The sequence below is a fragment of the Microtus oregoni genome, unplaced genomic scaffold, assembly GCF_018167655.1.
Source record: "Microtus oregoni isolate MIOR12 unplaced genomic scaffold, Mior012 000002F_ref0000024, whole genome shotgun sequence".
Lineage (NCBI taxonomy): Eukaryota > Metazoa > Chordata > Mammalia > Rodentia > Cricetidae > Microtus > Microtus oregoni.
Window position 1 is genome coordinate 70,398,456 of NW_024543061.1, and position 26,549 is coordinate 70,425,004.

At 37.9% G+C, this 26,549-nt stretch overlaps 1 protein-coding gene across 3 annotated transcripts; it reads right to left on the reverse strand.

The window, feature by feature from the left end:
• On the reverse strand, nucleotides 1-26,549 carry Clec1a (C-type lectin domain family 1 member A). 3 transcript variants are annotated; one of them, XM_041638832.1, is made up of 6 exons: nucleotides 26,341-26,549; nucleotides 11,407-11,505; nucleotides 9,921-10,097; nucleotides 4,648-4,799; nucleotides 2,679-2,797; nucleotides 1-1,812 (listed from the first exon to the last, which is right to left on the reverse strand). In XM_041638832.1, exons 1-6 carry the CDS (start codon nucleotides 26,450-26,452, stop codon nucleotides 1,662-1,664), a joined length of 810 nt encoding a protein of 269 aa, XP_041494766.1. In that variant the 5' UTR covers nucleotides 26,453-26,549; the 3' UTR covers nucleotides 1-1,661. The 3 variants fall into 3 exon arrangements, with proteins under 3 accessions (XP_041494766.1, XP_041494755.1, XP_041494776.1); XM_041638821.1 differs by having other exon boundaries at nucleotides 11,407-11,508; XM_041638842.1 differs by having other exon boundaries at nucleotides 1,671-1,812; nucleotides 2,679-2,745.

Sequence of the window (26,549 nt, forward strand, 5' to 3'; positions counted from 1 at the left end):
TCATGTTTAGATAAATGACTGTTATCAAATTGAGTCTTATGAAAATAAATACAGAATTGTTCTCATTACAAAAGGGCTAATTTAGTAATTTCACCATGAAATAGATGTTTTCCAGTTTTTACTGTTGAAGACTAAGAGTGTGACATCTGATACTGGTGCTGTCAACCCTATAATGCTGGCTTCTCTATAAGCAATGAATTCAGTTGACATGGTGTTATTCACAACTCCTATTATGGCTTTGAATGTCATCACCCAAAGAATGTCTAGTCAAGAGTTTGGCTGTGTAAACTTCATAGCTTCTCTTTCTCTTCCAACTCCTGTTTAGATATCATGTGGTCTACCACATCTCAGGTACTCAACAGACCAACATCGATGTCATGATTTTGCCACAACCATTTCACTTTAGAAATATCATACAGCCATCCTTTTGAAGACAATTTGTTTTGTATACTTTCTTATCCTCAGATATTCCATAAACAATAGCCTCAGAGTGGCTCCACCAATTGTCAAGGCACAAGTAGTCAAACAGTCTGTTAACACAGTAGAGAAAAGCGTTCCCTTGCTGATTTTCCCCCAAGTAACAAATCCATTCTAAAACCATACCCATTTCACATTATTCGCACGTATTATTATTAAATCTTTAGTACCTGGAAGGTATAAACATGTTTCAAATGGAATGGAGGAAGAATTCAAACTATTATCTGTGCATTTAAAGAGACTAAAATTTCTCTCCAGTCTCCTTGTTGGAGTACAGGGACAGTAATTCTAACTTATATGAGAGGTGAGATCATCCTAGGAAACATGATTGGGGAAGGGCACAATGATGGACTGGAGATTGACACAATGAGAGCCAGCTCGGCTGGAAAGATGATCAGCGGTGTAGCAGGTAGAGCGATTGTTAAGAGCCTGGGAGAGGCAAAGTGTGAACTGAGAACAAAAAGTATTAGCTGTGTATAACAGCACAGGAATGGGATGTCTGGTAGTTTCTCTTGGACTTCCTGTTAGGACAAAGGACCCCAAAGGACCCCACTTCCTTTTTCTCTGTTCTCTGCTTTGCTTTTTCTCCTTTCTCTCTCTCTCTCTTTCTTTCTTTTCTTTCTTTTTAACTCTATTGCTCTTTTGTTCCTTCTTGCTGTTTGAGAAGAGGTCCTCAAATAGCCTAGGTTGGCCTCCTTTCTATGTAGCTGTGGGTGGCCTTAAACTTTTCATGTCTTGCCTCCACCATCCTAGTGCTGAGAGCTGGAAAGCACCAAGACTTGTGTAGACACCACCACACACAATGAGTGGTTTTGTATCACCCCCTCTATTTTCTTATGTGCCTCTTTTCCTAGTGTAAAGGAGACATGGGAAACAGGGTGAGGACAGTCACTGAGAGACAGCTGAAAGCCTTCTGTAAATCAAGGAGGACAATGATCTAGCCTACTGAGGCTAATTAGTGCTTCATAAGAATCTTTGTGACAGGTAAAAGTGTGTAAGAACTGGTGCTGGAGTATGAATGATGCTGAGCCAGAATGAGGAGAACCTCTCAAGTACCAGTCCCAGCAGCTGACTCTGTTTTCCAAAGCTTTGAATGTCCATTTAGTTGGCCTCACTTGACTCAGTCCTTTGGCTGGTGGTTGAAGCTGACCTGTTGACTTCCTCTGCTCAATGTTTGATGCCACCTACTGAAGCACCTCAGGCACCACTCTCCCTGCCATCCGCTCACAGGCACACCTTCTCAGCTCTTTGCAGTCCTTTGAGAAAGCCTTTCCATTGAAGATGGTCATACAGTCCCTGTTCCTTAGGTTGGTGGGATCGATTATAATCTCAAACCTTAGGAAAGAGAAGGAGAAGAATTTAATGTGGTCAGAATTTATTTCTAAAGTGACATATATAGAAACAATAAAAATCCATCCCTCAGGTGACAGAGATGATGATCTCTATCCCTAGGATGTCCCTGCTGGAGAGATGGGGCCAATGAATTCAGTTTTTAACCCTTCAGTCACCACTAAAAGCAACAAAAACTGTTCTTAGATAAAGCAGAAGCACACTCTGATTTTACTGATAATTTAAAGTTATCTACTATTTCTAGTATTCAGTTTACTTAATTAAAAATACAAATGATTATAACATTACATCATGTTCTATCATACACAGAGAATGGAATCTCTAACATCTCTAACAGAGCTTTAAATGTAACAAACTTTCCTAAAGAAATTACATTTACTCATGCTATGGAATTCCACACACACCCTCTCTAAATGCTTCCGTAGTAAATAAAATATTTTAATTTGCATAATAAAGTGCAGAGAGCCAAGAACTCTCTGAGGCAATAACTCAACCCTGGCTATTGACAGATTGGATGACCCTGAATGACCACTATACATCTGAATCTCCTTTAATTATTCGTCCAAATGAGATCTCCTCTCCCTTTTCTTCTCTCTCTCTCCTTATTACTCACTTCCCAGTAGTGAGTGACTCCTAGACACTCACTACTGAAATCAGCCAGGAAACCACCTGCTGATATTTGATAATCCTTCCCTTCTCTCTCTCCCCTCTGTTTTCTAAGCCATTTTCAACACAAGCACCTCTGGGCCTCCACCTGCAAGCACACTATGCAGTACAAAACAGATGCTCCATAATCACTGCTAATCTGTCTTTATTAAATGCCTCTCGCACAGAATGCTCTGAAGGCTTACAGTTCAAAGGAGTAAGGTGTCCCATCTGTCCACAGCCACGCTTTGCCACTGCCATTGCGGGAGAGCCCTGTCCAATAAGAGTAGAAAAACTCAGAGTAGCTCTGAGGCATGGCAAAATCCTGGAAAGGCACACAAGAATATGTTTAGCTTTGAAATGCTTCAACCAGGAGTACAAGACACTTGTCATGAAGCCGTTTAGAAATTTGACAAAATGATATGCTTTGTGTTAGTAAGCATGGAATATATGTTGATATTATGAAAACAGAACCCATATCAACCAATAAAAATGGTTGACCAATTATTCTTAATGTATAAGATTAAGCACAAAATTGATATATGAGAGGAACTGAATGCGGTGGGGCACGCCTTTAATCTCAGTATTCAAAAAAACAGAGGCAAGTGGATCTTTGTGAGTTTGAGGCCAGCTTGTTCTACATAGCCCACTCCAAGATAGCCACAGGTACAAAGTGAGACCTTGTCTCTAAAAATAAATAAGGGAAAGAGAGAAAGAGACAGAGAGACAGAGACACAAACACAGAGAGATACAGAAAGACAGAAGGAAAAATGGGAGGTCTGAAATATGGCTCAGCTGGCTGAGTGCTTGCCTAACTTCCATTGAATTTTGTGATAACTCCTTGTCTCTAAAAATAATTTAATTTTAATTAACTGATTAAACACTAAATGTTATTGCCATTACTCTTGATTATTGAATTAAAACAGAACAAAAACAAATGGGAGAAATATTTTTAAAATAAGTGAAATTATTCTAGAAAATGGGAAAAATTATTAGTATGAAACTAGAGAAGTAATTGTTATAAACAAGAATAAAATTATGGAGATACTTTAATGTAAAAAGAAGTAAGGAAGATTTAGAAGGATAATATGAACCTCACACAAAAAAGAAGAGAAAAATATACATTTCTATATGCCAATATATGTCAACTCCTTTCCCAATACTGAGCTGTAAAAACAAGCATTGCATGCTTTACTTCACATTTGAATATTAGTTCTGAGTCTTTATATACATGTATTTGAATTGGGGTACTTGGGATGGGCAAAAAAAATAGTAAGATGCCATTGGGACATTTCACATAAAATGAAATAGAATGCCAGTGTTATGAAGGAGAGAAATGGAACAGGAAGGGCTAAATGGGATGCAGGTGGGAGGACAGGGTAGAGGAGGGAGCATGTGACTAAACTTAGTGACCTTTGAAAATGCTGTGTCCATATATAAAAGGGTTTAAATGGAGTTATCCAATATTGGGGCAGTGCCTCAGCCAGACACCATAAGCTATCAAACAAAAAGCCACATATCAACAAGTCTTGGGATGTAGCTTAGTGGTAGGTTGTCTACTTTGCATTCATGAGGCCTGAATCCAATCCACAGCACTGAAAAAAATCCCAGTTCCATATCTGTGCCAAAAAAATTATTGCTCAATTAGGCTTCAGAGATACCTAAATAAGTCACAACTATTCTTATATTTGCCTTGATCAACCTTCTGGAAGGAAGAGAAGGAGAAAAAGGAGAAGAAGGAGGAGATGTGTGGATGTGTGTGTGTGTGTGTGTGTGCAATTTATGACAATTATTTGATGGGATATTTTTCAATTAAAAGATTTTTAATGTTTTTAATGGAAAGATAGGCGGTCATATTATCATTTTTCTTAGATTGCACCAATGTTATTCTCTTTCTACCCCATCTCAGTAAAAGAAATTAGGACATTTTCTACTTGCTCATTGACAAAAGGGGTAGTCAACTGAGATATGAGCTACTTCTCATATTTATGTGCAATAGGTATTTGGGGAGAACACAGCTTTTATCCATTTCAGGGATAATTTGGAGCAATTGGAGTATGACTTGGTCTTCACTGTGAGAAAGAGTGGAAATCTGTGGATCAGAAACTTAACTCCTTAAAGTGTTCTTGCCCTGTTCTTTTAGGGGACTCCAAATAACGAGGCTCAGGCTCTTACCAGCTCTTCCTGTGTGCTTATCTTCAGCATGGTGGCATTTTCAGCCAAGCAGAAATATTCACAGCCCTGCCAGCTTTTACTCTCTTTATAGAACTGGTAACATTTGTCCCCATGCCACTTCCAGTTTTCTGGGCAAGGGCTACATCTGTGTCCTTGGAAGAAAACAAACACACTTTGGTTAATTATCTTCTGCCTGGGTCTGCTATTTTTCCTCTTTTGGAAACAAACAGTGTTCGATATTCCAAAAACTAATTTACATCTCTTAGGTATTTGAGTGAACACCTGTGCTATCCACCCACTCCACCCTAGGAAAGATCTATAGTTGGTGTTAAACATTCAGTGGAAATTAAAAGATACTGCTTATATGAAGTATTGCATCTGGTGACGAATGACTGAAACTTCTGTATTTCAGTGCAATGCAGAATGTGGACAGAATATTCCTTCATGAGATGGCTCGTATGATTATGCAATGGTTTGAATATAAAATTCTTCCCATAGACTCAGAAGCACTGGGGGTATAGTTTTGAGATGGTGAGCTTTGGTGATGTGATTGGATCCTGAGGGCTTTGATATCATTGATGGACTGATTTATTGATTGGTTTCAAATATGATGGCATTAATAGGAGGTGATGAAAATACTAGGGGCTAAGACAGAAATCAATCACTGGGGGATGTTCTTGGGGCTATATCAAATGTCTCTCTCTTTGCATATGCCCCTTTCTCTGCTTCAAGTATGGTGTGCATGATGTAAGCTGTCCTGCAGTGGCTTTCATTGCCACCATGTGCTGAATCATCTGAAGCTAGAAGCTAAACAAGTCTTTCCTCTTTTCACATTGTTTGTCAGGTATTCTCAAGTGTAGGTTCCTTGTACTCTTCCTGCACAAGTGTTTTTTGTGTGTGTGTGTGTGTGTGTGTGTGTGTGCATGTGCGCACGTTGGAGTGTGGGCACTTGCAAGCCAAACAAGTAAGCAAGTAAGTACATAAATTGAGAGTAAGATGGGATACATGGGTACTTGTTACATACATGAGTAGTAGTCTCATGAGTATCATGGTAGTCAGGATCTTGCAAGTAAGTCATGTGGGAGGGGCATTTAATCATATCCATGGTTGTATCACTGTTTTATTTTGGAGGCGATAGAGATTTGAACACTGTGTTACTTTAGGTTAAATACTGAGCCATATTCTATGCTTTCTTGATGTGGGATGCCCCTCTGTATGCTTTGAATATGTTTTATTACCATTGGTTAATAAAGAAGCTGCTTGGGCCTATGACAGAATAAAGCAAGTTGAGAATTCCAAGCAGACAGAGGAGAAAAGAAGGTAGAGTCAGAGAGATGCCACGCGGTTGCCAAAGAAGACAAATCCTGGAACCTTATCAGTAAACCACGAGCTTCATGGTAAATATAAAATAATAGAAATGGGTTAATTTAAGATGTAAAAGTTAGTTAATAAGAAGCCTAAGCTAACAGACTAAGCAGTGTTTTCATTAATACAGTTTTTCTATGTCTGGGTGACTGAGAAACAAACGAGCAGCCTCCATCTACACTTTCTAACCTTTTGTTTTGAGACAGGTACTTAATAAATGATCCAGGTTATCCTTCAATTCATTTTATATCCCTGTATTAATTTGAAATTGTGACCTTCTTGCCTTGGTAGCTGGGATTGCAGGCCTGTACTACCTTGCTTGACATGTGCTTAGATAGGGTTTCTGATAAAACACCGTGAGCAAAAAGCAAGCTGGAGAGAAAACAGTTTATTTTACTCAGTTTCATATAACAACTCATCATCAAAAACAGTGAAGTCAAGAACTAAAGAAAGGAAAGAAAGAGGTAGGAACCAAAGCAAAAGCCATGGAGAAATGCTTCTTCTTGGTTTACTCGGCCTACTTTCTTATATAACCCAGAATCCAGCCCAGGGATGATACGACCCACCATGAGCTGGATCCTCCCCCATCTGTCACTAATTAAGGTCACAGCTGGTCTTACTTTTCTCAATTGAGGTTCCCTTTTTTCATATAAAAAGGCTTGTATAAACCTATCAAGGGCAACATGATTTTTAAGAACAATTTAGTACTAAACTACTGCTAAAATGAATTACAATGGACATAGTGAATGAGAATCCAGCGAACAGTCCTCATGCATACAGACGACCTCAGCTTTAACAAAGACACAAAGAACATAGCTTAGTGAACAGTGTTTTTAGTGAATGGTACTGGGAAAACTGATACTCATATGAAGAAGAATAAACTAGACCCATGTTTCTTGTCATATAAGAATATCAATTCAAAATGGGTCAAGGTCTTAAGTGTACAAACAGGAACTATATCTCTTCTATGTCAAGGAAATAAAGAAGAAAAATCTGCCAAGACATTACTGTAGATAGAGATTTTGGATTAAAACTCAAAAGCTTAAACCGCAGAAGAAAAAGTAGATAAATGTGATTCTATCAAACTGAGATGTTTCTACATTCATAGCAAAGGAAATAATAGCATGAGGAGACAACCTTCAGAGTGGAAGAACATGTATGCAATCTACTCGCATAGAAGAAAAAATTCTAAATAGATAATAAACTCAATCCCAAAATAAGACCTCCAAATAATCCAATAAAAATGAGTAAATGATACAGGAGGCATTCCCCCAAAAGACACACAAATGTAACAAGTACACGAGAAGCTGCCCATTGTCACTAATCTCTACAAAAATACAAATCAAAGCCACCATGAAAACCACAAAATGCCAGAGTCACAATGACAATCAATTAAAAACTGGAAAATAACAAATGCTCAAAAGAAACATAGGAAGAACTCTTATACATTGTAGATAAAAATGTAATTTAGTACAGACACTACAGAAAACAATATAGAGATGTCTCAAAAAACCCAATCTATGGCGAACATGTAACCTGATAATCAGACTATTATGCATGTATACAAGTGAAATGCAACTATGATATTAAATACATATCTTCACTCTCACAGTTATTATAGCACAATTCAAAGTAGCCAAGAAATAGACTCTTCCAAATTGTCCATGGACTGATGAATGGATAAGAAATAAAGCACATATATGCAACAGGTACTATCAGCTATTGCAATAAAATGAAATCATGTCTACTTACATAAAAGTTTGTAGAACTGGATAACATTGTGCTAAGTGAAAAGAACTAAGTATTTAAAGACAAATAGTATGCGTTTTCATTCATTTGTGGAAACAAACGTAATAATTTCAAAGAAGAGATAATCAGGCAGGAAGGAGAGAGAGGAAAGTCGGAACGTGTTGTGTGAAACAAGAAGTGATACCATAGAACTAAAGACGCAGAAAGAGTCCTATGTTGTTCTGACTTAGTATTAGTTTAACTTTACTTAAGCAACTGGAAAAATAAAAGTAAGGGGATGGAATAGTGGTTCAGTGGTTAATAGCACCATCTATTCTTGCATAAGACCTAGTCTAGATTCTCAGCACTCACAGTGGTTCAGAACTACCTGTAACTCCAATTCCAGAGGATCCAACACTCTCTTTTGATCTCCCCAAAGAGCACCAAGTATGCCCTTGATGCATAAACATACATGCAGATAAAACACTAATGTATATAAAATCAAACAACTAAATCTAAAACATTTTTTAAAAGTACAAACAAATTCCCCAAGACACAGCACACATACATGTTGTATGTGCAAGCATAGATGCATGAGCATGTTTCAGGGGAAATGCATGTTTTTGATCAGCTAGATGAATGTATGAAGAGGTGCTGCTTTCAGATGCTCTGTTCTAAGTATGTATGTAGAACTAGTGAAACAATAGTGGTCATAGAAATCTCAAACTGAGCATGGGCACTCTTTGTGAGATCCTCCTCTATGTCCCTGTCTATGTAGAAGGCTTCATGTGCCAATAACTACAACATGGTCAATACAGCAAGAATGCCTGTGCAGCAAGGCATCACTCTCAGGCAGGCCAGTCATTTTCGTCTGCTTGTTTCTGTTTGTTCTGCTGTTTTTTTAATTTTTTTTTTTAACACAGAGTCTCACTGTGTAGTCCTGGATACCCTGTAACTCACTCTGAAGACCAGACTGGTCTCGGACTCACAAAGATCTTCCTGTCTCTGTCCCCTGACTACTAGGATTAAAGGCATAGGCCACCACTGTTTGGGTGGGTCAGTCAGAAATATGACACATGGAAAATCATCCAAAAATACGAGATAATTTTCTGTTTGTGTGTTTTTACTAGAATTTGAGCACATAGGATATTAGTCAATTTATATCTGTGACCCAGACTTTTTTCACAGCATGCATTCCTATCACCTTATATTTTTTTCAGAGATACCTGGACGTTTTGTTAATGTAGAATCCTAAAAAAAAAATAAGTCTATGGGTCTGGTAGAGAAACAGAAAAGAGAGAATTATGGTAAATGATGTCACTTCTCACATGGAAAAAAACCATTTAGAGAAGTGTGCCTTGAGACACTGTTTACTGAGAAAATCATTCACTTTCTGTCTGCTTAAAGGGGAAGTAGTGTGGGCAGGGATGATGATGAAACTGTGGCACTTTATATTTCATAAAGGAGAAGTCAAGCAAAGATACAAAATGATGTAGATTTCTTCCTATGCTTGTGTGGTAGAGAGGACAGAGGACAGGGCTGACTTGAATATAGTGTACAAGGATGAAACTTTTAGAACGGGAGAATAGAAAGAGTGGGTGGCAGAGTGTGTAGGGGACATTGAGGTGATGTTTGCAGTTAGCATCAGAGGTAGTTTGGGTTTGCCCATTACTGTCATTGTCTTTACCCTTGATTCTTTGTAAGATTCCTATTCTTGACAGAGAAAAAAGTCAGAGTGAACAAAAATAACTGTGATTTATTTCAAGTTCTCCGAATTTTGAGACGAATCCCCGCATGAGTCTAAATATTGGGAAATTGTAGTTAAAACTTCCCCAACACTTTCATTGTTCCTGATCACTGTGTGCCGATGACCAGTGTGTGCCAGTGTAACTGAAGCACGAACCTATGTTTAGTTGATGATGGTGCTGTTTATGTTATTCTAAATTAACTACTTTTCCTGTTTTAAATGTCAAAATTTGAAAAATCCCTTCCCATACGGTGACACGGATGTGTGTAAGCAATTATAACCCAATGTCTGATCATGATTATGCAGCTCAAACTGTTTATTAAGATGAAAGGAAAAGCACTTCTAAAAAATACATGGTTTTCATTGCCCAGATGGGAAATTCAAGTCCAGATAGAACAGTTTTCATGGTTTGGGAAGACAGCGGCATGCTCACCTCCGCTTTTGTTGTAAAGTTCACGACACAGTTTTACAGCTACGTGCTGTAGAGTTTCTATGAGTCTCCTGTTCTGCATCTGGAGGGACTGCAGCTGTCGGGATACATTCCCCAGCCTTTCGTCCTTTTCAGCGATGCTGTCTTGCTGGATATTGGAGAGCTGGTAGAACTGAAAAACTAAGTCATGTGACCAAGTCAGACTGGACAGCTCATTGCCTGTTTGCATTTCCACACAGTGGGGAGGCAATAAAGCACATAGCCTAACAACCTAAGTACCGAGAGCTCACCTTGCCACATCCAATGGCATAGTTTATTGTATCATCTCAGGTAAATATATATTATACACCTCTGTTGGAAAATATGAAGCCAAAATAGTGATTCTTAATTTCAGAAGCTAAGACCTAAATACTAAATTGTTTTAACTATTGAAGTATTTTATGCACAGCCAAACCTAAAACCAACCTAAAAATGTGAATATACTCATCTATTGACTATTTATTATATTGAATATTAGAAAAATGGCATAATCCATAGTTCATTTCATTATTACATTGGTCAGACCTCATTTCCATATTTTTGTAGACTTGTAATTAGTGTATGTGAGGACAAGTAATATCTTTAGTGTCACTTAGCGGAAAAGAAGATTGAACTTCAGTTTTCTAAATCTAGAGAAATCTGTCATGAGTCATGAGAACCACTTTACATTCCTAAGGAAAAAAGGTGACTACAAAATAGTGCTGTAACAAGATGATATAAATTTCAGGGTAGAGAGAAGTAATAGTATTTCTTTTTAATTTTTAAATTTAAGTTCATGAATGTAAACTTTTTGGTTTTTTGAGAGAGGACTTCTCATAATTTTTTTTCCTTCAAAGAAAATCACTATATGACCCCCTGATCCGCATTGCTGTATGGCATTTGCCTGGGGTCACCATCAGCAGTTCAGGAAGGGGTTGTGTATTCTTACTGAGTAGATCTAGGAACACACTGTTGCTGCTTTGAAATGGAAGGTTTTTTTTTTCCTTGTTTGATTTTCACCCATGCCCCCCCCCAAGATAACGGAATCATTTCCCAGCCTTTCTGACAACAATAGAGACCCAGCTCTACTCTGCTCCTTGTGTAGAGGATGGACGAGCGCAGAAACCACTTTCCCTGTACCAGTCCACTGCACCACGTGTCCTCGCAGCAGCCGCCAGAGCTGTGCCACCGGAGCAGGGGGCAAAGAGATCGACAGTGCATGCTCTCCAAAGTGGTGATTTACATATGGACATGTAAACGGATACAATACTTGTCTCCAACAGCATGTTTTCTTTGAACTGAAAAATGCTTGCTGGATTTCCATACTTCAACTCCTAGTCATTTAAACAGTTACCTTTAGAAAGAGGATAAGGCTCCAGAATTAGGATTTTAAGAAACTCTAAGAAAGAGATTCTCCTCCTGGACAAATCAATGAATCAGGAACCTCCCCCAGGGTAAAGTGCAGACTTACACACAAGGCCCAGGGCTGCGAGGCCGACAAGTAGCACCAGACACAAGGTCAGCAGGGTCAGAGCCACTGGGCGCCAAACTGAAGAGGGAGTCTCGTTCTCTGCTGGGAACAAAAAGAAACTAAGATTGGTTTTTAATTTTTCTTGGATTAAAGTCAGTCCAACACAAAAGTTGGAGAGCCTTTTAGATGCAAAATGAAGGCAGTCAGGACTTTACTCTCTGTCCTCAGAAATATGGCCACAAAACCCACTTAGGTCTCACTTTTACATCTAGTTCATTCATAGGCCCCACCACTTCTGATCTCTCCCTGAGGCCTGCTGCACAGCCATTATGTATTATCATGAAATGTAAATGGTTGCTTTTAGAACCTTATAACTTGTCAAAACTCTGACCGTAGAGGCCAGGTATGGTGGCACACACCTTTAATCCCAGGAGGCAGGAAGTTCTCTGAGTTGAAGGCCAGCCTGACATACATAGCAAATTCCAGCCCTTCCAGGGTTACATTGTGAGACCCTGACTCAAAAACAAACAAATAAACAACAACAAAAGGACAAAAAGGAAAATGTGAGTGTAAAGATTCTTACATATGCCTGACATGAGTCTGGGCGTGGAGGTGCACACCTATTATCCCAGCAGTGTAGGTAGAGGTAGGGGGATCAAGAGTTCAAATTCAACTTTAACTTTGTTAGAGATAGAGATCAACTAGTGTTGACAAAAGCAACCAAAAACTCAAAACCCAGGAACCCTAAATCTTACCAAGGAACAACTTTTTACAGCATCAGGAAAACCATGCAATTAATTTGTTCTCAATTTTGCAAATATGCCCTGTCTCTGGTGCTCCACCTATGTGTCTTTAGGGGAAAAAATGACATTTTCATCATCAGAAATGATAGTATGTTGTTTCTTTTTGGTTTTTCTTCCATGAGAATCCTAATTTGTAAAAATGTTACATATTCATTTACCAGCCTTCCATCTTCCCCAAACTAAGTTAGAAAGGAACATAACCATCATTTCTCATAGATGAGTGTAGCTATTTCCAAGTTCATACCAGTAAAATTACGAACAAAAAACAGAAAAAGAAACACTAGGGACTACCAGTATCCTCTTCTTGACTTTGTTTCCATGGGTTTGACCTGTCACAGTAGAGTAGCCACTGTATCGCTAGGAGACCTTTCACCTGGTGAGATCATCTATTTGGGTTATGACCAAAAGCAGCTGACAGATTTGAACTCTCCTCCAGTATAGATAACATCTGGGCTTTGTGACTAGAAACCAAAAGTAGAGCCAGAAAACTCTATGCTCTCTATGTTCAATCTAATTAAGAATTCAAGTCAGGATCTAAAACAGGAAACAAACATATACAAGTTCATATCTGGAAACCCAGTCACACTGGCCAGGGAGTTAGGCATACCATCTTTACTCTCCCTCCTGTCCTCCAACTCCAACTTCCAATCTTATCCCCAATTCTGTAGCAGACCACTGACTATGGTCCTTCTTTCCTTGGCCTTCTCATATTGACCCTCACACATTGATAGTGGGAGACTTTATTTATCTCACACTCACTAATACACAGGTCAGCAAGATAAAACTAAATAACCAAAAAAAATGCTGATGATTAATGACATCATAAACAAAATAAATTTAACAGGTATTACAGGAACTTGCACCCAAACACACACAGACATGCAAAATATACCTCCTTCTCTGTAGTGTAGCTCATGGAATTTTATTCCAAAGTTTACCATATACTAAGACACAAATCAAGTCTCAACAGATACAAGAAAGTTGAAATAACACCCTGTATCCTATCTGACTACCATGGATTAAAGCTAGATAGTAATAACAACAGAAACAACACAAAACTTACAAACTCATGGAAACTGAACAATTCATTACAGAATGAAAAATTAACCAAGACAGAAATTTAAAAAGAAATTAAACACATTTTATAACTGAATGAAAATGGAAACACAACATACCCAAACTTATGGAAAATAATGAATGGTTGGTTCTAAGAGGCAAGCTCATAGCAATAAGTGACCACAGAAAAAATGGAGAGATCATATATTAGTGATTTAGTGATATGCTTAAAAGCTCTAGAACAAAAAGAAGTAATAACACCCAAAAGGAACAGACAACAAGAAACAATAAAACTCATGGATAAAATTCAATAAAATAGAAACAAGAAGCATTTTTTTTAAAAAAAATCAATAAAACAGAGTTGGTTCTTTGAGAAAATCAATAAGATTGATAAACACTTATCTAAATTAATTAAAGGTGATGGAGAAAGATTCAAAATAACAAAATTAGAAACAATGTAAAGACATAACAACAGATACCAAGGAAATCCAGAGAATCGTAAAGAAATACTTTAACAACCTATACATCACCAAGTTGGAAGAATCTAAAAGAAATGGATGATTTTTCTTGATATATATGACCTATCAGAGTAAATCAACATCAGATAAGCAATGTAAACAGATTTATAACCTCTAGTGAAATATAGCCAGCCATTAAAAGACTCTCAGCCAAAAAAAAGAAAAATCTAACTATTATATTCCTCAACTTATTCTGCAAAATAAAAACAGAGGGGACACTAGCCAATTCCTTTTGCCAGGTTATAGTTGTATAGTTGCCCTGATATCTAAACCACATAAAGACTCAACAAAGAAAGAAAATTACAGAACAGTGGTCCTGATGAACATAAATGCAAAGTTTCTCAATAAAATACCTGAAAACTAAAATCAAGAACACATTAAAAAGATCATCTACCATGATCAAGTAGGCGTCATCATAGAGATACAGGAATGGTTCAATATACATAAATCAAGAAATGTTATCTACCATATGAAAGACAAAAACCACAAGGTCATCTCATTAGATGCAGAAAAGACCTGTGACAAAAATCCACCACTCCTTTATGGTAAAAGTCATGGAGATAATGGTGAAGGGATGTAAGAAACAAAACTCAAATTAAGATGTGATTTACAGCAAATCCACAGTCAACATCAACCTCAGTGAAGAAAACCCAAAGCACTTCCACTAAAATCAGAAACAAGACAAGGTTGTCCACTCTCTCCATATCTGTTCAGTATAGTACTTGAATTCTTAGCTAGAGCAATAAGACAACTAAAGGAGGTCAAGTGAGCATAATTAGGAAGAAAAGAAGTCAATATATCTTTATGCATCAATGAAGTGATAATAGTCATACATGACACTAAAATTTCCTCCAGCCAACTCCTACAGCTGATAAACACTTCAGAAAAGTAGCAGGATGAAAAACTGAAGTATAAACCCAGTTTATATACAAAAGAAAAAGAGATGGAGGAAGAAATCAGGGAAACAATACCTTTCACAATAGCCTCAAAAAAAAAGATATATTGGTGTAGTTCTAACCAGAGAAATAAAAGACTTGTACAATAAAAACTTTAAGACACTGAAGAAAGAAATTGAGAAAGGCATTAGAAGAAGATCTCCCATTCCCATAATTAATGGGATTACTAGATTTCAAACTTTACTACAGAGATATAGGAGTGGAAAAAAACAAGGCATTGGCACAAAAACAAATACAGATCAATGGAATCAAGTTGAAGACCAAGACATTAATCGATACACCTATGGACACTTGAATTTTTATAAAGCCAGAAACACACACAAGAAAAAAGACAGAATCTTCAACAAATGATACTAGTCAAATTGGACAAGTGCATGTAGAAGAATCCAAAAAGATACACACTTATCACACTGCACAAAAATCCACTACACTCCAAGTTCATCAAAAAACTCAACATAAGGCCATATACACTAAGTCTGATAGAAGAGAAAATAAAAAATAATCTTTAACTCATTAGCACAAGAGAAGACTTTCTAAGCAGAACACCATTATCACAGGCATTAAGATCAACAATTAATAATCAGGACTTTATGAAACTTCATACTTCTAATTGCTTCTGCATGGCAAAAGACACCATTATTCAAAATGGCATTCTACAGAATAGGAAAAGATTTTTACCAACTACATGCCTATTAGAGTGATAATATCCAAATTATATAAAGACCTAAAAAACCCAGGCATAAAAAATAATCTAATTAAAAAGTAGGATACAAAGCTAAACATAATATTCTCAAAAAAGGAATTCACAAATGACTGAGAAGCACTTAAAGAAGTGTTCAAAATCCTTAGTCATTAGCAAAGCATAGATGAAAACTGCTTTGAAATTTCTTCATCCACTCAGTCAGAATGGCCAAGATTAAAAAAACAAATAACAGCTCATGATGGCCAGCATGCGGGGTAAGAAGAATGCTTATTCTTTGCTTGTAGGAGTGTAACCTTCTACAGTCTTTATAAAATCAGTGTGGCAGTTCCTCAGGAACTTGAGAATAGATATAGCTCAAGATTCAGCTATACCACTCTTGAGCATATACCCCCAAAAAGGTTCATCTCACCACAGAGGTACTTCTTCAACCATGTTCATTGCTGTTTCATCAGAAATTGGAAACAACCCAGATGTCTATCATTGGATAAATGGATAAAGAAAATGTGGTATAATTAACAATGGATATTACTCAGTTTAAAAAATGAAATGAAATTTGCAAATAAATGGACAGGTCTAGGGAGAAAATCATTCTGATTGGATAACATGTATCTAGAAAGAAAAATGTGGTATGTGTTTATTTGCATGTGGGTGTTAACTTTTAAGTCTTAGATAAGCAAGCTACAATTCATATAACCACAGAAGTTTGGTATAGACTAAGGGAGTAGGTGGGAGGAATGAATATCCCTAGCAAGGGGAAATGGAATTAATAGTTAGGAATAGACAAGGTGGGGGGACTAGAACAGAAGTGTTAAATGTGGATGGAGTGGGAAGAGGGACCAGAGGAGACAACACAGTGAGGGACAGCTATAACAGTTGAGGGATAATATGGAAACTTAATAGACTGGAAGCTTCCTAAAATATATACACATATGAAAAAAATCTAAATAAAATCACCAACTAATTGGGAAGATAGAGCTCCAACTGGAAATCTCTCGTCACCAAATGACGCTTCTAGTACCAAGAATGTGTTTTATCTGATAGAATTATTGACTCAATAAATAACCCCAAACAATCCAGGCTACTAGTTGCTCTCCACATACTGATGGTAAGGCCATATTGCTGAAGACAATGCCTACACAACTCTGTTGAACATAGACAATTTAGGTTAAAAAGTCCTATCTAAAGCCTTCTCCCCTATTGACTAGTGCTTATGGTACTGGAATGTACTCTACATTCCACAAAAGGAGAAAGGTAAGCACCAATAGCCCAGCTATAAACCGTTTGATCTACAATGATGACATTTATGCAAGGTTCATTAGTGCAGTAGTGGCACAAAGCTATGGCAGCAATCAACCAATATCTGATTGGATTTCAGGCCTACTTCATGTGATATAACCCATCCCCAATAATGCTCAGATGGCTAAGAAACTGAGACAAGATAGATCAGAGATCTAGGGGAAAACTAAATATTACTATTCTGCTAAAGGAACATAGCAATAAAATGACTTCTAGTGACATTCTGCTATACTCATAGATCTGTGACTTGCTCAGCTGTCATCAGAGAAGCTTCCTCCTGCAACAGATGGGAACAGATACAGAGATCCACAGCCAGTGTGCAAAGGATGGGACACCTTGGAACACTCAGTCCTAAAGGGGATGGCTCCATCAAATCCCTCCTTTCAGGGTTCAGGGAACACTGCAGAAGAGGAGGCAGAAGAAATGTAAGAACCAGAAGGGACGGAGGACACCAAAAAAATAAGGAATTGTAAACACAGCTAAACCAATGCACATATGAACTACAGACTATGGCAGCAGGCACGGGTCATGTGTGGGTCTGCAACAAATGGGATTCCAGCACTGAGATGAGAAGTGGATACATGTCCCCATTCTTAACTGTCAGTGACCATGTCAGAGAAGCTGCAGTCAGCAATAGAGCTTATGGAGTGCAATTCACCAGATAGCAAAGCTGTGATGGGTACATTTAGGAGAGGCAAAGCCCTGGGAGGATTGTTTCCAGCATTCCCTTTGCTTCTGCTATGCTTCCTCCTGCTTAATGCTATCACAGGTCTGCTATATTTGGCATGGTAATCCCTTTCATTACAATGTGAAAGGCTTCATGTATAAGTATAGTATGATTATTTCATGAGAAAATCCCACTCTTCACTGGGCAATTTGCAGGCAAGATCATAATGAAGATGAATGAGCAATGATGTTTAGTTGAATCAATGATTTAATTGAACTGAGTCACTCTAAAAGATACAGGTAGCTAATACAATGAAGATGATTAGGGAAATGGTTTAGGTTATTCTGTCAATTGTTCCAATAAGAGATACAAATAAGGCAAAAATAGGCTAAAAGTCACCTTCCACTTTGTTAGATGTGAGGTTGGCAGAGGATAGAAAATAAGAAGGAAGTTTCATGCATTATAGTCCCATGACGTCTGCCTGTGAAAAAACAGGCTGATGATCAAAGAAAACAATTACCTCCCATACCCACGGTTAGGCCTAAGTTCCTCGATCATGTAGTTTACGGAACAAATCACAGGTTTAGGTTTTCACCTCGAAACAACAAAGTTGTGGAAAGAAATTAAATTATTATTGTGTGTAAATAGCCAACACAAAAAAAGCTCAGAGCAACTTTGGGGGTTCTTTGTCTCATAAAATTTATTTTATTTCTTCTTGTTGTTTTTATTCTTCTGGTTCTTCATTTCTTGTTGTTGTTCTTCTTTCTCTCCTCCTTCTTTTCCTTCTCCTTTCTCCTCATCATTTTCCTGATCTTCTTGTTTAGCTTACAGGTCCTTTGCATATACATTACAGCTTCCAGTTCTGTGTTTTTATGGGATTCCTATGTGTGTGAATGTATGTGTCTATAGGTGTTTCTTGTGCTCTTTGTTTGGATCCTTTTCTTATGTTTGTTTTCTCCTATTCCAATTTGTTTGTTTTGGGTTTTATTTTATTTTACCATTATTATTACTTAGATGACCATTTTCTAATGAGAGACAGAGAGGGTTTGGATTTATATGGGGGAGGGATGATTTCAAAGGAATTGGGGGAGGGCAAACTTTAATCAATAGGTTTTATGAGAAAAATCTATTTTTTTTCTTTCTTTCTTGTTTTTGTTTTTTGTTTTTTCAAGACAGGGTTTCTCTTTATAACAGTCAAAGCTATCCTGGAACTCGCTTTGCAACAAGACTGTCCTCAAACTCATGGAGATCTGCCTGCCTCTGCCTCTCAAGTGCTGGGATTTAAAGGCATGTAACACCATACCCTGCCAAAATCTATTTTCAATAAAATTAAAATAGAAAGAAAGAATTTCTTCTTTCTAGAGATATCCTCTATAGTAAATATTCTAGGCACAATGATGTGAGCTAGCTGCTGTTGTCAAAGTGAAGCATTAAAGATAGCATGGACATCAAAAATATGGTGCCCATCCTGCATTTAGGAAATATGTTAAAATTCAGAGAGAAGCCATGTGGGTGTATTTTACTTTATATTTTAAAATATGACTTATATCAATTGATATTAATCACATCAATATATAGCTCAAATTCTATTTAGAAGAAATTTAAAGTACTTTTCATAGATTATAGCAATTTCATTATGATTAACCTGATTTAATGACTTCTAGAAGCTTTACTGCAATTAAGACAAAATCCCAGAATACACTCCTTCTTAGTCAGTTCCTACCCTGCTCTTCTATCCAGAGTCCTGCTGTTGAACTAATAGAACCCTTCTGTTGTGTCCTTGCAACCCTTAGACTATCTCTACCTCAGTTCCCTGTGTTCTCCCTGCTTCTGCTTCTGCAACCAAGCCTCCAGGATGGAATGGTAATGAACTTGCCAGTTTCCCTTTTTCCTGGATGTTGTTTTTCTCTCTGGCAATTTTTCTTGTGGATGCAAGTCTAAAGCTTCTGAATTCTCCCCCAAATTTTCCCAAGAATGTTGAACTATCTCTCGAGGGACAACTTCCTCCTTAAAAGAGATTTTACACAAAAATACACCGCCTGGGAGGTGCTTAATTTGGGATTGGCTTTCTTGTAGTTTGGGTTTTGGAGGAGAATTCCTTTGCTCTCTTGTGTGGTGTATTTATAAAGAAGTGTGGATAGGCCAAAGAATGACATAAACATCCCAGGAATGCTGAGAACACCATCTTCCTGAGTCGCCTAATATGGTTATGCTATAAAAATCTAGAGTGCCATTGTCAAGTTTTGAATACAAAGCCTTTTGTTGTTCCATGAAACTTGGCAGATGAAGAGTATTATCACACTTGTTTAGTTATTCTTCATCCGGCAGCGGAGGAAGGCTCTATACTCCCACAAATCAAGAGCACACAGGAAAAGAATCAGATATCACTTAATAAAGGCCATAGGTAGACCCCTCCCCCAAAGGACGAGGCATCTTAGAAGCTGGAAAAGAAACAGAATTTAACGTCAGCAGTTTGTAGAAGGCCATGCTGGATATTTGTGGCAGAGCTAGGATGAACTCATCACACTTAACCCGGTTCTTCGTGCATTCCTGGTGAAATAGGTATCCTGGAACTCACTTTGCAACAAGACTGGCCTCAAACTCCAAAAGAAACATGTCTACTGATGTGCACAGTATTTTAAAGACTGCTTTCTGAGCCTTTCACACCATTGCACTCTTGACAGATTTCAAGAACAGAGCATTTCTAGCCCATCTCTACCTCTGGGATCTATTTTTAGATTTAAATGTTGTCTTTTCTGGAACGCCTTTTTTTTCTTAGTTGTCACCCACTGTACACAGTCTCCTCTCCATGAATCTGTGAGGTTGACATCTTTTCTGTGTGTGTGAAGTAACACCAGAGAGACAATAAGATTAACTTTTAGATCTTTTAGATTAACTTTTCATCCTCTCTGCATGTAAGCATGTAAATGATGCTAACCTTCCTATTGTTTACAAAGGAGAGCAGATGGTTGACCTGGGTATTCTTGCCACATGGGATGACTAGGCAGGAATCAGGCTGAAGAATTTACATCTAATAATACAATACTTCAGAATATCAATGAGTTTCTAATCTGTAGTGAAATGCACTTGTGTTCTTAAGTAAGTTATGAGTAAGCTATGAGTAAGTTCATTTTGTAACCTAATAAAGTTATTCGATTACTGAAATATAGTTTAAATATAAAATCACCAAGCCAGGCATGATGGTACATGTCTCTGATCTCAGTACTTGGAAAATTGGGGAGAAAGGATTGCTGTGAGTTGGCAGCCTCAGAGGGCACATGGTGAGCTCAGGGTCAGCCTGGGATACTTAGCAAAATCCTGTCTCAATAAACAAGCAAACAAACAAAAACTACTGATGGCTGCTAAAATTCTTAAATCACCAAGATAAATGTCTTAAATAAATTTTCTCATCTATTTTCAAGAACACTCTCTAGAGATTATTATTCTATTTTGCATGTGGGCAACATTTTGCTCTGGGGAATGTTCACTATCCTATAGAGAAAAGCAGAGCCACTGTTAATAATAGTGACTGCATTGTATATACTGTTGTATTTGCTTGAAAGCCTCCCCAAGTTATTCAAGTGTATAACTCCACTTAATCCTTATTAAATAGGAATATAGTTGTCCATTAATTTTTTTCTCCATAAGTATGTGCAGAGAGAAACAATAGAGCCTGAAGCGCAATCCACTGAACACTGTCATAACCCTTCTCTTAACTTCTTACATTAATATTTCACCTTTTATGTAAATTCGATTTGGAATTATAAAAGGCCCCAGTGTCTGAGGATTTGTAACTTCTCATTTCTACATTACAAATCGTCTGTAGGGATTATAAAGCATTCTTCTCCATTCTTCCAAAAAGATTAACTTCATAAAAAACAAAGGATAAAATGATTTTTTTTTCACAGAAAAAAAAAATGTTTTCCCCAAATCATTTTAGAACAAAATGTATTAGAAAGGGCTCCACACTACTGGTTCTATTTTTAAGCCTTTGTTGCTTTCTCAAATTCTCTGCATCCATTTCTTCCCCTGAGGACTTCCACTCTTCAGCTGAATAATTCTTTGTAAACCTTTGTAACAATATTTGCCGTGATTCTCAATTTATGCTAAACTAAACCCTAATCTAAAATTAGTGCCATATTTTTTCCTCCAAGTTCTTATTTGTTTTTAATTTTATCTGCCTTTTGTACCAGGCTAGTTGTTCCTTTATGATGTCACCTCCACACTGTCGTCCACAGAGTAGAAAATTCACCCAATGTTCCAGTTTGCGCTTTTGGCAAATCCAGGCTGAGCCTTGTAGATCTGGGGAAACTGACACCTTCTCTTTAGGATGCACTGAGCAAACAAGCATCTGCTTAGTTCTGAGTGCCTTCTGCGGTCTCCAACGTGTCTTCAATAACACTAAGTATTTTTCTTATAACTGCCGATTTTGATTATTTTGTGGTTTCAATTACCTCATAAAAACATAAATAGAACCTCCCCAGTGTCTACCATAGTGTTCCGTATTTAGTGAGTATGCCTAAAAGATGTGTGAGACCATAGAGTTGTGACTTGTGCCTTATTGCTTCAATGCAGATGTGTAAAAATGAAACTAAAAAGTCGAAAAAGATTACAACAATATTGCAATAATAAGAGTAGAACAAAACAGAATTCGAACTGATTTTCAAATGTGCTTTTTTAAGTATCATTAATTGAGGTTTGTTTTTTTTTTTTTTCCTTTTGGTAGGATAGCATTCCCACTTCAGTGGGTATCTTGGTCGTTCTGTGAAATCATTCCCTTACTCTTGATGCTGTACAGGTGGATTGGCCATCCTGGGCTTCTTTTCTGTTTGCAGTGTCTTTAGAATCTCTCCCGCCTCAGAAATTAAATTATAAATGTCATCACTCAATCTTGTGGTACCTTGCAATAACAAACTATATTTTCTTCAAAGAAGAGAAAGAAATGAAATGGGAAAATGATAGATATTTTCATTTCATCATCAGCCTGTTTTTTCCACATTGCTATGAAATAAGCAATAGCCTGACCAATGTGGTGGTACACAGCTATGATCCCTGCTCTTGGGAGGCTAAGAAAGGAAACATTTGAGGTGCGGATCATTCTCAGCTGTGTAGAGATTTTCAATCTTAAAAAAAAAAAAAGATGATTATGATGTTAAATAAACTTCTATTTTTCTCCTGATTGTTGAAATAACAAACTGTGCTTAGTCTCCTCTTAACTGATCTGCAGTGTTTATTATTTTTAGCATTCCATGATTGCTTGATATTGACTTCTGCACTACTGTAAGTTTATTCTCCCTGTGTTCCAATGCTTCTTTCTGTCAGTCCTGCTTCTAAGGTCTCTACTACTACTTCCTAGTAACCTCCTATTGGCCTTCTTGTTCTCCAGGCCCTGTGGCTGATACTCCCTGGCTTCTCTCCTTGCTAGTCCATTTTGTTTTCTAGATTTATGGCTTAATCTTTCCTCCCTTGGTGATCTGATTTGCTCATATCAATTTTTAATTTTTATTCACATAACCTAGACGATTTAGTCATGTTCATGCTACTGATTACTACATATATATTTAGCCCAAAAGTTTTAGCCTGAACCCACATTCTTCAGATATTCACACAATTTCAAATACATTTCACCTTGCAGACCCTTAAACTCAGGCTGAATTCGTCACCCTTTAATTCTTCCTGTAATTTTTTTTGCAGGTCATGACAGCACCTCCCACACCACATCTGGCAATACTCAATCAACCTTTGACTGACTTCTTTTTCCTAGTTCCTCACAGGCAACCAAAATCATTCCTTGAAGCTCCTCCCCTCAATGTCTGTCCAATTGCCCTCTCCCCCTCCTTCCTACTTTTCTTCCTTAGTTGAGGATTCTTACCTCTACCTGGAGTACTGATAAAATAGACTTTGCTTCATCCAGGTCCACGAATTCTCCTTTAGTCCCTCCTCAACATAGCCTACAGATACTTCTAAGAACACATCATTTGTCTTTCTGTCTCTTTCTCTCCCCCACTGATTTCATTTTAACTACAGAACAGAACTAAGACACTTCTGATGGCCTAAAAGACCCTTCTTGGCTCTCCAGATCTGCTCCCTATAGCCACCCCTCAGCCCTGCAACTCAGTTATACTTATGACACACAGTTCTCTGAAAACAAAGCATTCATTAAAGTCCTCCTCATTTTTGTTTCATAAGTCTCTCTCTGTAGAGCATCCTCAAGTCTGAACACTCCCACTCCTGGTTCTTTATACTACAGAAAATCCTAAGATCAACTCAATGCAACAACCACTCTCTCTAGATCTTTCTGGGTCTCTTTTAGCCCCCTAGACATAAATGATCAGGCTTTCATGTGTCTCTGCACACACTCCAAGATGGTATGTTATATATAAAGCTGAGCTGAGAACCAGCTTCCCTCATCGCTCATAGCTGAGCATCTATCATATTATGCACTGTGTGGCTGGCCTTTGCTAACCTGACTGAACTTGTGGAAATTGTGTGAATAATTATTTCTTTTTGACTTTCTGTCTTCTTAACTGTTTGGTATTTTTAGACAAGCATGACTATTATATGAATAACATTAAAATCTCAAAATTACCTAAGTGTTTATTCCTATTAGTTCAAATGAAACAGTTTAAAAATAAAATGCCTACTCATATTCTGCCACAGCATTATATTGAATCTGAAATTGCCAGAAAAAAAAGAAATATGATTTCTACTGCTGTTTCTATAGCAGAGGTGTATCAAATATGTTTTCTTAAGAAAGTTTCTGTGGCATTCCTCTAAATATTTGCCTATCGCAAGATGAAATCAACATATCACACAGGGAGCCTCTTCCAGATGTTTGACTCTGAGTCATTTCCTTGTAACCTTCTCTCCCACTGTTCCAATTTCTGCTTCTTTCAAAGAGGCTGCCAAATGTTGTACCCAGTGTTTCATCTTGCCCCACCTCTGTCTCCACCCTTTAATCTTGAGGTACTGATTTGTACACACTGTTCCTGCTTAAGCAGGTCATTAGTCCATCTCTAGGCTAAGGTGAAAAACAAAATCTCAAATGGTCCTCTTGAGACCACGGCCCTGTGAACTAATTGTTCATGAGACAGTTTGGAGGAAGGCCTTTCCAGCCCTGCCTGAAGCGTCACCCTCCCTCCTGTAACCATTTAGCTCCAGGTCAAGGAAGCTGGAAATCCCCAATATCCTTTAAGCAGCTCTTTGTGTAGTTTAGGAGGAAACCAAGAAACCATACCAGTAGGCATCAGGAGAACAATCATTTATAAAAAGGATTATTTTTTATGTACATTTGTATGGAATGACTTTATGAAGGAAAAGGAGGGACCCTGAAAGTTATTTGATAAAAGAGAGAGCAGTACAAAAATGTGTCCTGATTTACAGAAGTAAAGAAATCCTGGATCTGGTCACAAGGAAAAATAAACGTCTTGAAGACACAGCCAGGAATTAGGTCCCACTGATGGAAAGTGACGCAAAAGTGTTAAACAGAACCCTCCAGGAATTTGCAAAGGATGGAATATTGAAGGAAACGTTTTTACAGTGTCTGTCTTGGTCATTCTTTATATTCTTGTTCGCCTCATAAAGTTGTGTTACATCTGTTCACTGTTAGCTGAAGTTAATATGAGCAGATGTGCATAAGGTACTTAAAGTAATCCTGGACACGACGTATGCATTAAAATCCACCTCCCATCATTGATTTCTTAATAGCAATGAAACCAAAGCCCCAAGAGACTAAGATCACACAGTGGTAAGTGGCTTACTTGGTATCAGAACCTGAATGTGCAGCTTGCTATCCATTTGTACTACAGAGTGGGGTGTTTGCTCTAGAACAAAGTCATGTGTCTGCAGTAGACCAACCAGAAAAGGCCCCCAAGTCCTTGTGTGAATTATAAAAATGATGGGAAAAGGAAAAATGTTACTCTGTCATAAGGCAAATAACAGTAAAGAAAATAGCAAGACATAAACTAAATCAAATGTCTTCTAAATATGATTCAATCATGTCAGTATTCTAAGCTCAACAGAGTAAAGGGCGCAGAATATGGTGATGCACGCTTATAATCCAGCTATTGGGGAAACAGAGATAAGAAGGTTGCCAGTTTGACGTCAGTGGGTGATATAGGGAGATACTGCTGTCTCACACTGATTAGAGGGAGTCCACAGTGTTGCTCAGGGTTATTCTGTGGCCTTTCATGAGGAAGGCTCTATGATCGAAAAGAAAGGGCTGGGTTGGGGGCAGGTGCGAGAAATTTGATGCAAATGAATCTGAGCTCCCTATTTAGGTTACCAAATCATTGAATTTCAGACCTAAGAGGACACATTAAGAAGAATTTACTTCTGTTGCCCATGATATCACAAAGGATATAACCAATACCTGAAGCTAACATGACTCCTCCAAAGTCTTGCAGATTCAAGATGTAGAAATTCTAACAGATACCCACGTTAATTAACCTGCTTGGAAATTTCTCACTTAAAGTCAAGAGTTAAAAACTCACCACTCCTGCCACCATCCCCCCCCCCCTTAAAATGTTCATTTTGATTAACCCAAATTTCCAAATCACATCACAGGTGACAATCCGCATGGACAACAACAACCGGCCTGATTTGGCCTTTGCGAGAAAAGAAAAGGAAACAGATGTTTCTTTAAGGTATAATCTCATCTTTCCCTGCTATACCTAATTGTAAAATCCATATGCCTCCTTGCAAACTGCTAAACCAGCAATAGCATGTTAGAGAATCAGACCCGTGTGTGTATTCACATTTTCAAATGTTACATACGTGCACACAAGTCGTGGGAAGTGCAGATCACCCTCACTATAAGTCATGGGAAGATTCCCTCCCTTCCCTCTGCTTTGCACATGCCTAGGAAAAGGGCCTCAGTTCAAGAATTTCTTCAGGGCACTGGTCTGCTTGAACTCTAGAAGACACGAGTAAGTACCTGAATGCCTCGGATCTGCACGTCTGGTGACAGTGGAAGCTCCAGAATACAGGCTTATGCTGGTGTCATCATCATCGAGCATATCCCTCGTGCTGCTGTATTTGGCCTGCATCCTGATTCCTGCAGAGCTGCGGGGGCGATGTGTTCAGATTGCTCCAGGCTGTGTGTCTAACTTCAGATACCTCAGGAAACCAGTTACTGAGAGGCAT

What these genes read in the sequence shown, in the direction of transcription:
- Clec1a (XM_041638821.1), bottom strand. Translation starts at nt 26,452, where the DNA reads ATGCAGGCCAAATACAGCAGCACGAGGGATATGCTCGATGATGATGAC. An exon ending in ACTTTACAACAAAAGCGGAG is followed by an intron (nt 4,800 to 9,920) that starts GTGAGCATGCCG and finishes TTTTCTTCCAAG; the next exon opens with GACACAGATGTAGCCCTTGC. An exon ending in ACACCTTACTCCTTTGAACT is followed by an intron (nt 1,813 to 2,678) that starts GTAAGCCTTCAG and finishes CTCTTTCCTAAG; the next exon opens with GTTTGAGATTATAATCGATC.